This window comes from Chenopodium quinoa, unplaced genomic scaffold (assembly GCF_001683475.1).
Source record: "Chenopodium quinoa cultivar QQ74 unplaced genomic scaffold, ASM168347v1, whole genome shotgun sequence".
Taxonomy (NCBI): Eukaryota; Viridiplantae; Streptophyta; class Magnoliopsida; order Caryophyllales; family Amaranthaceae; genus Chenopodium; species Chenopodium quinoa.
Genome location: NW_018744722.1, coordinates 61066 through 72762, shown reverse-complemented (window position 1 = coordinate 72762; position 11697 = coordinate 61066). Strand labels below are relative to the sequence as shown.

The 11697-nt window shown below is 32.8% G+C and overlaps 1 protein-coding gene across 1 annotated transcript; it reads right to left on the bottom strand.

The window, feature by feature from the left end:
- Window positions 1-8753: 8753 nt before the first annotated feature.
- LOC110703497 lies at window positions 8754-9628 on the bottom strand. The gene is made up of 2 exons (XM_021881301.1): window positions 9211-9628; window positions 8754-9097 (listed from the first exon to the last, which is right to left on the bottom strand). The coding sequence occupies exons 1-2, from the start codon at window positions 9626-9628 to the stop codon at window positions 8754-8756; spliced, it is 762 nt and encodes a 253-aa protein (XP_021736993.1).
- Window positions 9629-11697: the final 2069 nt, after the last annotated feature.

Below are 11697 nucleotides of genomic sequence, written 5' to 3'. Positions count from 1 at the left end.
TTGTTTTTTTTATTTTTTTTGGCTTCAAATATTTAATTTAAAATTTTTTGGACACTATTAAAAGCCCCCAAAAAAGTTAAAGAATGAAAAAAAGGAAAAAATAGGAAAATATAGAGAAATATTCTTGATTATGCAGAATAATTAATCAAGAAAAATTACAAGGCCAAACTCTTCGATTAATCATTTTCAAGATTATATGATGCTTTTTTTTTCCATTATTCAATTTTATATAAATATAGTTGCTCCCAACTTCTTAAATATTACAACTTATTACATGCCAATTTTAACTTTTGAGACATTAAATAATATAAATTTCTCTTTCCATTCATTTGAGATTTTTTTTGAACTCATAATTTTTTTTTTTGTTATTATTTGCCAATTATCAAAGGTGAATGAGCATGGAGGAGAGAATTATTTAGCATATAATTAGAATTAACAGGAAAAAAAAACTTTATTTGGCAAGAAATGAAGGGTAAAATGTTACAACTTATTAATTTTAATACCAATTTGTCGCAATTTGTTAACTTTTAAACTAATATGTCGCCAGTGACTAACTTTTATACCAATATGTTGCCAGCAATAACTTTTACACCAATATGTCACACGGGTGCTAACTTTTATACCAATTCGGCTAATTGATCTCGCATCTTGTGTACGGCTGACCACGCCGTGTGGTCACTTATAAAAGGAAAAAAGTTTCCCTTATAATATTGGTTATCATGGTGGTATCATGATCCTTAATAGGGAAATTTTCGGATCTCAATTAGCCCCATAAATTGAGAGGGAATTTTATTGTTTTTATCTATTACTCCCTCCTAAAATTTCCACCAATTTTGAAATATGAGGTAAATAATCCCATGTTTATCTTACTTAATCAAATTTTCCTTCTATAATTTTATACTAAGAAATCTCAAAAGTTAAATTAAAAAAAATTATACTACTCAGTCTCGGAGAGAAACCTGACGAAGTAAATAGCGATTGAATCAGCCGAATTTGATTTGTTGGACTACTATCACCATCCCAGGTTATTAATTTGTTTGATTATTCGTCAATAGAAGTAATTTATGCTGTTTATTTTAATTTTTTTTTAATTTAAGGGTTTTCATAATTTTTAGATTGCACTGCAAATTTAGGGTTATTATTCATAATTTTTAAATTGAATTATGTTTTTTGAATGTGGAATTGTATTTTAATGTGAAAATGTAACAACTTTGATGTTTATTGTCTACTTGTACACTGTAAAGGATGCTTTGATTAATGTGTACCACTATTTAAGCTGAATTAAAATGTGTTTATTGGGTGATTTTTGTGCAAATATGTGTAGATTACTGATTTTTGTGAGAAAAGAAGAGATATTAGAGTAAATAACATAGAACAATGTCTAATGTGAGTAAAAAAGTGATCACACTCACGAATTTCATACTGTTACATGATGTATTTATTTCCAAGAAAGGCACGTACTACACCAAACTGTTGCAAGATTTTACTTAAGAGATTTTTAGGAACTAGCTTCTGTTCAAGGGCATATTAATCAAATACATATACAAATAATTTTATGATGTTTTAGGTTTCTTTACTTGTCAACTTGACAAATTAATCCGGCCAGTAATTTAAATACCTTTTGCTTTAAAATAGAATTCTACAATGTTTTAATCTATTGTAATGATTTGATTCATGCACATACTTGTCGTAGTTTATCATAACTTTGATTTTTAATATTTTTTTCTTTTTCAGCTCCAAATGTCAAAATCAGGAGGAAAACGATTTCAAAGCTAGATAACATAGCTTAAAATGAGTATGATCTACAAAGACTTAAGACAATTGAAGGTAACAAAATGAGAATGAAGACGTTGGGCATAAACGCATTGCCGCTTCTTTGACGAGCTTAGTAGATAGCTCAAAAGTTGAAAAAAGTAAACAAAAGCGTAATGCTTCTCTTGACAAAGATGGCGATTATCAACCCAATGAGGATGAAGAAGTTGAGTACGAGAAAGAAACTCACAATGAGATTTCAAATAAAAAGATATTGATTTATTTTGTTGTTCAACTTTTTAATACTTTCAAAATATATTGTTAAGATATTAACATGTTATTTTACCATTATGTATTTCTAATTTAATAGCAGTGTTACTAATGAAAAGTTCCTTCATAAAGTTTTTCTTAGATAATATCTAATATTTATGCACAATTTATTCTTAATTATTGAAAAGTTCCTTCATAATTGGGTACCTATTCTTTATTTTTAAATTTTCCTCGTTAAAATTAATAAGATCAAAGAAAGGGGTCGAACAAGCAATGTCATTCCACCAATGTCAATTGCTAGGTTTTTAAGATCAAATAAAGAAAAATAGACAAGACATAGAAATAAAAATTCTTATAAAATCAGAACAACCATCAAAGCAATAGAAGGTTACCTTTTATACACTTATACTTATAATTTCATATTTGATCAAGATACGCATTTACATTTCATTAATCTTTAAATTTTAACTCTTACTATGATTTCAACAAAGAAATTAAGGTGAAATCCTTGATCATTCTCAAGGTACATTTAATATTAATATTATAATTTCATTATACAAGGGTCTATTATAGAATGTTTATGCAATTTCTGAACTCTAACATATTCTATTAACTTGACCCTAATTAAAATGCACTTGATATAGTACGAGATGATGTGCAGCACCGTGAGAGCTATGAGGATAATGATTTGCAAGGTCAAGAAGGTGATAACAATTTAGATCAAACAAGAGACATTGATATGGAAGATTAAGAAGATGTCAACATTGCAGACATGATTAGAAGTAATGAAGATGAAACACCTATAAATAATGAAAGAGAAGACTTTCTTGTTATTATTTTTTCAATAATTTTTTTTTATTTTTTTATTTTGCACGAATTAATACATTTTATAATGTTTGTATGCTATAGGAAATAAAAAAAGGAAAAAAACTTATTAGACAAAAACTCCAAGAGGTCCTACAAGAAATCTTCAAATGGCAAAAATGAGACCCGGTGAGACAAAAAAGTCGATGTTAACATTAAGGGTCAGCCGATCAATGTAAATAGAGCTTGTTTGGAAAGTTATTGTGGTGCTCTTGTTAGAGATCCTCTTAATGCTCCACTTTATGAGGTGAAAGTGTTTTCAGAAATTCCAAAAAAAAAATAAGGAGAAGATGTGGCAACTTGTTCTGGTATTTTTCTTTTTTAATTTATATCTTGTTACAAATAGATTATGTTATTATAATATTTTTTGTTCTAATAACTACACTTGTATTTACCGCCAAGGAAAAATTTGATATTGGACTTGAGGATGACCAGGATGAAGAGGAACGTGATAAGAAGTTAAAGGAGAGGAATAAGTATATCATGGGATCTTTAAATAAGAAGTACAGGAGTTATCGTGTAAGATTGAAAAGAGATTATTATGATACAGAGGATACAGATGAAGATCGACTTAAAGAAGAGAATATTCCCCCAAATGTCGATGAAAATGATTGGAAATGGCTTGTTACATATTTTGGGTCAAAAGAATTTTAGGTACAATATAATTTTATCATATATTTCTTTATTTCTCTTTGAGTTTTGGACATCAATTATATACTCCTTTTCAAATTCTAAAGGGCATAAGTAAAAGAAATGTTGACAATCGATCTTACCAAGATGCTGGACATACCGCTGGGACAAAGAGTTTTGCTCAAAAAGCTGAAGATATGTTAAACTCTCTTTTTATTTTTATTTCTTTTTTATATAAAAAAAAAAAGAAAATATTGATGATATGACTTTTTATGTTATCAGTTCAAGCGTGACAAAGTAATGCCAAGCATGTTGGATTTATATGAGGAAACCCATTCAAAAAGTGATAAAGAACCTATCACTGAAGTGTCAAATGAAACCATGGTAAGAAATTACGTAGTACATTATAAAATAAGGGGAAAAGGAAGAATATTAGAGAGAGCTGTAGATGGAAATTGTATTGTCTATATGCATCCATTTCATGAGTAACCTATATATATACATGATAGAACATTGTAACCTATATGGACAATGAAGAGTCCATTCATGCGAGGGTTAATGTGAACTAATGACAAAGGAGGATTACAAGGATGCTATTACAACCACACTTAAGATAGTCATAAAAGGGATAGCTATAACCTATAATGACCATCCATTAACACATTTTATAACACTGCCCCTTGGATGGGCATTATCTAAAATAAATTTAATGCGCATATATGCTTCCTCATTAAAAACTTTTCCAGAAAAAACCCAGTGGGAATAAACCATGGATAAGGGAAAAAGAGTGCAGCGCGCAATTACTCCCCCTCATTATTATATCACTAAATATCTTTGAGACGACGGAATCCAATACGATAAACTAACTTTTTAAATGTTGCTGTCGGAAGAGCCTTAGTGAATAAGTGTGCTAAATTTTCACTTGAACGAATCTGCAATACTTTTATATCTCCATTCTTCTGAAGATCATGAGTGAAGAAAATTTTGGTTAAGATGTGCTTTGTTTGTCACCTTTGATATATCCTTCCTTAAGTTGAGCAATACAAGCTGCATTATCCTCATATAGAGTTGTCGGTGCCTCTTTCCCAGATGATAAACCACAAACTTCTTTTATGTGTTGAATTACCGACCTTAACCATACACATTCACGACTAGCCTCGTGAATCGCTAAAATCTCAGAATGATTGGAAAAAGTAGCTGCAATGGTTTATTTCATGGAACACCAAGAAATGGCAGTACCACCATACGTGAACACATATCCAGTTTGTGATCGACCATTATGAGGATCAGATAAATAACCTGCATCTGCAAAACCAATCAAATTTTCTTTTGACAACTTTGGGAAAAATAAACCCATACCCTTCGTACCTTGAAGATAACAAAGTAAATGTTTGATCCCATTCCAATGCCTCCGAGTTGGACATGAACTAAACCTTGCTAATAAATTCACTGAAAATGATATGTCGGGTCGTGTATGACTTGCAAGATACATTAGTTCTCCAATTGCACTAATATATGGTACTTCAGGACCAAGAATTTCTTCATCATTTTCCCGAGGTCGGAATGGATCTTTCTCTACTTCAAGTGATCTTACAACCATAGGGTTGCTCAATTGATGTGCTGTATCCATAGAAAAACTTTTAAGAACCTTTTCTATGTATGTTGATTGATGCACAAGGATTTCATTCTCTAGGTGCTCTATTTGTAACCCCAAGCAAAATTCTGTCTTTCCAAGATCTTTCATTTCAAAATTTTTCTTTAAATAATTGACAGTCACTGAAATCTCTTCAGGAGTTCCAATGATATTCAAATCATCAACATACACCGCAATTATAACAAATCCTGATCCAAATTTCTTTATAAAAATACATGGGCTAATAGGATCATTCGTATAACCTTCCTTCAACAAATACTCACTTAGACGGTTATACCACATACGCCCAGATTGTTTCATTCCATAAAGAGATTTGTTCAATTTAATACAAAAATGTTCTCGAGAACTAGATTTTGCTGCTTCTGGCAGCTTGATCCTTCTGGGAGCTTCATGTAAATGTCATTATCCCACTACAAGAAAAATGTCTTTTCGTAGCGATTGTACATTCGCTACAATATGCAAGTCTGTTTGTGAAATAATTAAGGAAGTCGTATCATTTTACAATCGCCATGGTTTTCCCATATAAAATCGATACGGAAATCATAATAATACATATCCACACTATTTTTACACATTTATGTAATTTTGAGAAATCTTATCATTTACAATCGCCACTAAATCCTAAAAATCGATACGAAAAGCCTTTTCAACACTAGATATATAAATATTGTTTGACAAAGAATACATAAAATATGACATAGCTTATTGGTGAAACATTTAATATAAGAGTTTGATGTTGCATGTTCGAATCTTGTAAAGATCATACGCATGTTTTTTTTTTTGAAGAAAATGAGTTAAAAATTTATAGCGATTGTTAACGCTACAATAATCACCACGATAGATGTAGTTTTTTGTATCGATTACTAAGGCCAACCCCAACGATATTGAAAACCACTACTAATGTCTAAGGCAACGGGGGATATTGTATCGAATGACCATTCATTGGGAAAGCTTTTTGTTAAAATTACAATCGATACTAAAGATTAAAATAATCGCTACGAAAAGGTTATTTTCTTGTAGTGTCCAGTGGGCCATATATGTAAGCTGTGACTACATCCATCAAACGTAAGTCAAGTCCTTCTCTTATTGCCAGACTAATCAAAAATCTAAAAGTAGTTGCATCCACCATAGGAGAATATGTCTCCTCGTAATCAATACCAGGTCTTTGTGAGAATCCTTGTGCAACTAAACGTGCCTTATATCTTACAACTTCACCCTTTTCATTTCTCTTTCGCACGAAGACCCATTTATATCCCACTCGCTTTACACCTTCAGGTGTACAGACTACAGGTCCGAATACTTCTCTTTTTCCAAGAGATTTTATTTCTGATTCAATTGCTTCTTTCCATTTTGGCCAATCGTTTCTTTGTCTACATTCTTCAATGGATTTTGGTTCATGATCCTCATTATAATCCATAACATCTAATGCTATATTGCATGCAAAAACATCATCGACGTCGATTTGATTTCGGTTCCATGTAATTTCAGACATGATATAATTTGTTGAAATTTCTTCATTATCAGGTACCTGTATTTCTTCCTGTATCATGTCTAAATTCTCTTCTGGAGATCGTTCGGAATTTGTTTATTCAATTTGACCATCATCAATCAATGCTCCTTTTCTTTTCCGAGGATTCTTATCTTTGGAACCTATTGGTCTTCCACGTTTCTAACGTGGTTTTGTCCTTCCGGGCCATCTATTTTAAATGGAGCATTTACAGCTAGAATATGTGACTTGGTCACTATTTTTGGGTCAGCAAACGAGTCTGGCAATTGATTTGCTAAACTTTGTAAATGAATTATCTTTTTAACTTCCAGTTCACATTGTTTAGTTCGAGGATCAAGATAAGATAATGATAATTCATTCCATTTAATTTCTTTTTCCAGCTCTCTCTTTTCTTCCCCTAATGTTGGGAAAAGTGACTCGTTAAAATGACAATCTGCAAAACGAGCCGTAAATAAATCCCCTGTTGTAGGCTCAAGATATTTAGTTATTGAAGGGGATTCAAACCCAACATATATTCCCAAACTCCTTTGAGGACCCATCTTAGAGCGTTGCGGTGGAGCTATCGGAACATAAACCCCACATCCAAAAATTCTTAGATGGGAAATATTTGGTTCCTGACCATAAACTAATTGTAATGGGGGGAACTTATGATAATTTGTTAGTCTAATGCGAATTAGTGCTGCTCCATGTAATATAGCATGTCCCCAATCAGAAATTGGGAGATTAGATTTCATAAGCAATGGTCTAGCAATTAACTGAAGACGTTTAATGACTCAGCCAAACCATTTTGTGTATGAACATGTGCTACATGATGTTCAACATTTATCCCAATGGACATGCAATAATCATTAAAAGCTTGAGATGTAAATTCACCAGCATTATCAAGCCGGATAGTCTTAATAGGAGTATTTGGAAAATGTGCCCGTAACTTAATCAATTGGGCAAGTAATCTCGCAAACGCCAAGTTACGAGTTGATAACAAGGACACATGTTACCATCTAGTTGATGCATCAATTAAAACCATAAAATATCTAAATAGTCCACACGGGGGATGTATGGGCCCAGAGTAATCTCCTTGTATACGTTCCAGAAAACTAATTGATTCAAAATTGATTTTAGCTGGTGATGGGCGAATTATTAACTTGCCTTCTGAGCAAGCAGCACATGAAAAATTATTATAAAGAATCTGCTGGCTCTTCAAAGAATGTCCATATGAATTCGTAATTATTTTTCGCATCATTATTGAACCGGGATGGCCTAACCGGTCATGCCAAACAACAAAATTATCAGTAAACTTCTGGTTTACTATAGGCTGAGTTTCAATAGTATTGATTTTTGTGTAGTACAAACCACTGGAGAATGTAGGGAGTTTCTCCAAAACATGTTTTGTGCCTTGTGTTATATTTGTGATTTGAAGGAATTCGTTATTTTCTTCATTGATTGTCTTAATATTTTAATATTGCGAATATCCTCAAAACTTAATAAATTTCTTTGAGACAATGGGGAGTATAAAGCATCAATTATTTTAATTTCAGTTCCCCAAGACAATTTTATAGTGGCTCTTCCGGAGCCCTCAATAATATTTGTACTACCCAATATGGTACTCACATTAATACTTTTCATCATTAATGTAGAGAAGTATTTTTTATTTCTAAGTATTGTATGAGTAGTTGCACTATCAGCAAGACACAATTCTTTACCATTCATAGGAAACTGAACTTGAGTAATATCCATGTTCTTCATGAAATAAAATATATGTCAAAATATTAAGCATAAAAATAAAGATGATAAAATAAATAATTCAATAAAAACACCTAAATAGTTCATAAATTCATAGCATATAAAGTCCTTATTACAACCATAAAAAATAACATAAGTAAATAACTATATCAAGTCTAATACTTAAAGTTGACATAAAATAATATAAATTTAATTATTCCCTTCTGAAGCATTGAAGAAATCACCAACTTCTAAATGAGTTGTACTGCCAAAATCAAAATTATTCCTTTCCGGGGAAGTAAGGAAATTAGCAACATCAAAATGATTTGCATTGCCAAAATCAAAATCACCTTAAACTTATTCAACAACAAGGTTTTCCTCAACTTTCTTTCCTTTCTTCAATGATTCTTGATAAAGTTCAACAAGATGCTTTGGAGTTCTACAAACCCGAGACCAATGACCTTTTCCTCCACAACTGTAACATATATTGGTCTCATTTTTCTCTTTATCATCCCTATGTTCCCACTTCTGGTGGGAATGAGAATTTGTGTAATGACCTCCACGACCTTTACCATATCCACTAAAACCACGATCGCGACCACGCCATTGGCCACGACCGTGACCACGACCTCTACCTCGACCACTACTACTGGAATGGTATTTGTTTTTAGTTTCTTTCCCGTTATGGGTTGTCACATTCTCTTCAGGGAATGGAGTAGAGCCAGTAGACGTGATTCATGATTTTTCATTAACAGCTCATTATTTTGCTCAGCCACAAGAAGACAAGATATTAATTCAGAATATTTTGTAAAACCTTTTTCTCTATATTGTGTCTGTAGGACAATATTATTTGCATGGAAAGTAGAGTATGTCTTTTCAAGCATTTCTGCATCAGTAATATTTTCTCCACATAATTTCAAGTGAGAAGTTATTTTAAACATAGCTGAGTTATATTCACTAACAGATTTAAAATCTTGCAATATTAAATTCAACCAATCATAACGAGCTCTAGGTAGTATCACTGTTTTTTGGTGGTCATACCTTTCCTTTAGATTACTCCAAAGGACTTGTGGATCTTTCACAGTTAAATATTTATTTTTGAGTCCTTCATGGAGGTGATATCGAAGAAATATCATGGCCTTTTCCTTATCTTGGATTGTTGCTTTATTACCCTCCTTAATGGTTTCACCAAGGCCTTTAGCATCTAGTTGTATTTCAGCAATAACACTCATGATAGATAATTCTTTCCGGTAATATCAAGGGCCACAAATTCAAGCTTGGTAAGATTCGACATTTTCACTATACAATTATTAATAATATCATTGTTGTTTGATTCAATGAAATCAACTTGCTTTATAATGTTATACTGACATGGTTAATTCTTTAAAATGATTATTTCTATTAATTTACAAAAATTATATCATAAAATGTAATATCGTTGTAATATATATTTCGGTAAATTTAGAATCAATACATCAGAGGCATATATCATGCATTTTACCTCTAAGAACCTTTCATGTCAAATTTCTAATTTGCATCTAAATATCATTAGTATTAATATATAATATTGCATCTAATTATATTTTGAGACAAAATTACATGATTGCCTCTAAATGTATACGATATATAAAAGCAAACAGGTATAATGCCTCTAATTATATTTTGAGGCAAAATAATATGGATGCCCCTAAAAATATATGGTATTTAGAAGCAATTTTACATAATGCCTCGAAATATATTTAGGGTCAAGATTATACGGTTGCCACTAATTATATTTAGGGGCAAGGTTATACGGTTGCCTCTAAATATATGGGTTTTTATAAACAATGCATTGTATTGCCTCTAAAAGAGGCATTAAGAGCAACCATCAATTAGTGATGAAATTTTTAGAGGCACTTGATTGATTATCTCTAAAAGGTATTAGAGGCAATATCATTATTATTAGAGGCATTTTTCACTTGCTTGTATAAGTAATTTTTTTTGTAGTGTGATGAACATCCTATACAGGTTGCCCACAGTATCGTGCCCAAGACGTGGCAATGCGTCCTACCAGCAGTAATCCCACGATGTACCCTCTCATAAATGTGGTTGCCGGGGGAGAAGAACAAAGTCTGCTCATCCCACTCAGGAAGGGGACCGAGAGAAGTGGACGGGTCGACGTCCTCCTCTACAAGCTCATGCTCCCGTTGTGTGCCTCGGGATCGTGAATCCAAACCTCGCTGTCTAGCCATACTACATTGCGCAAAATCGACATAAATTAAGTTTCTATGGTATCTAAGGTTCGCCTAGCCACATGATACTATGTTCGCAAAAAACAGAGTACGTAGTACTAAAACAGAGCACAATTTTAATGTGAACATATACAACATTTTTCAAGCATCCAAACAACTTCTTGCAATACTATGGTAATTATTGTGACAAATTGGACAAGAATCGCTAGCAAAAACATCAAGAACAAGCCACATTGTCTTCTCGACCTTAAGAGGCCCAACAATGGTAATTTGTTCATTTCTCCACCACATAGAGTTAAACAAGTCTCAAAATACTCCCAAGGCAATATATAAACATTGAATTAATTTTGTAGCATAAAATTTGACAAACAAAGCGAATTAAGCAATTGAAAGTTCGAGTTTTTCAAAAATTCATGAAGAATAATGTCAAATTCATTAAAAACCGGGCTGAGTTTGAAGAAAAATTAATAGATCGGGAAAGTAGAAGGAAAAAGCTTCGATATGCAACAAATTTGAGCAAATTTGGTTGAGTAACGAGCAAGAAATACCAAGGTGAACTTCCACGGTGATTTTCGAAGAAGAAGCAGCAGCGGAAAAATTAGAAAGAAAGGGAATATATACGGAATTCCCAACTCTGGCGCCAAACGACATCTTTGGCGTCTGACGCCAGAGTTCAGCACCTGGAGCTAGAACCAGCGTCTGGCGCCAAAGCCAAAACGTGGCGTCAGCAACGTTTCGGCGGCGACAGAACGCTCAGCTACTCAGAACGGTTTTTTTTTTTACCTCTTACAGCAATTTTGGGTTCCTTGGTACGCTAGTTAGCCCCTCTAAGAAATTTGACATGATTAAGTAATCGCCTCGATTATAATCGCATTAAGTTATCGACCTGATGAATGATCATCTCACTTAGCTTAAAGCGCCTAAGCATTGGCTCATTAGAGGCACCGACATAATGGTTCATAACCAGCGGAGGCACCTACATAATGGTTCATAAACAGCGGAGGCACCGACATAATGGTTCATAAACAGCAGAAGCACTGACGTAATGGTTCACAAGCAGCAAAAGCGCC

What these genes read in the sequence shown, in the direction of transcription:
- LOC110703497 (XM_021881301.1), bottom strand. Translation starts at nt 9,628, where the DNA reads ATGAGTGTTATTGCTGAAATACAACTAGATGCTAAAGGCCTTGGTGAA. An exon ending in GACACAATATAGAGAAAAAG is followed by an intron (nt 9,098 to 9,210) that starts GTTTTACAAAAT and finishes CATTCCCTGAAG; the next exon opens with AGAATGTGACAACCCATAAC.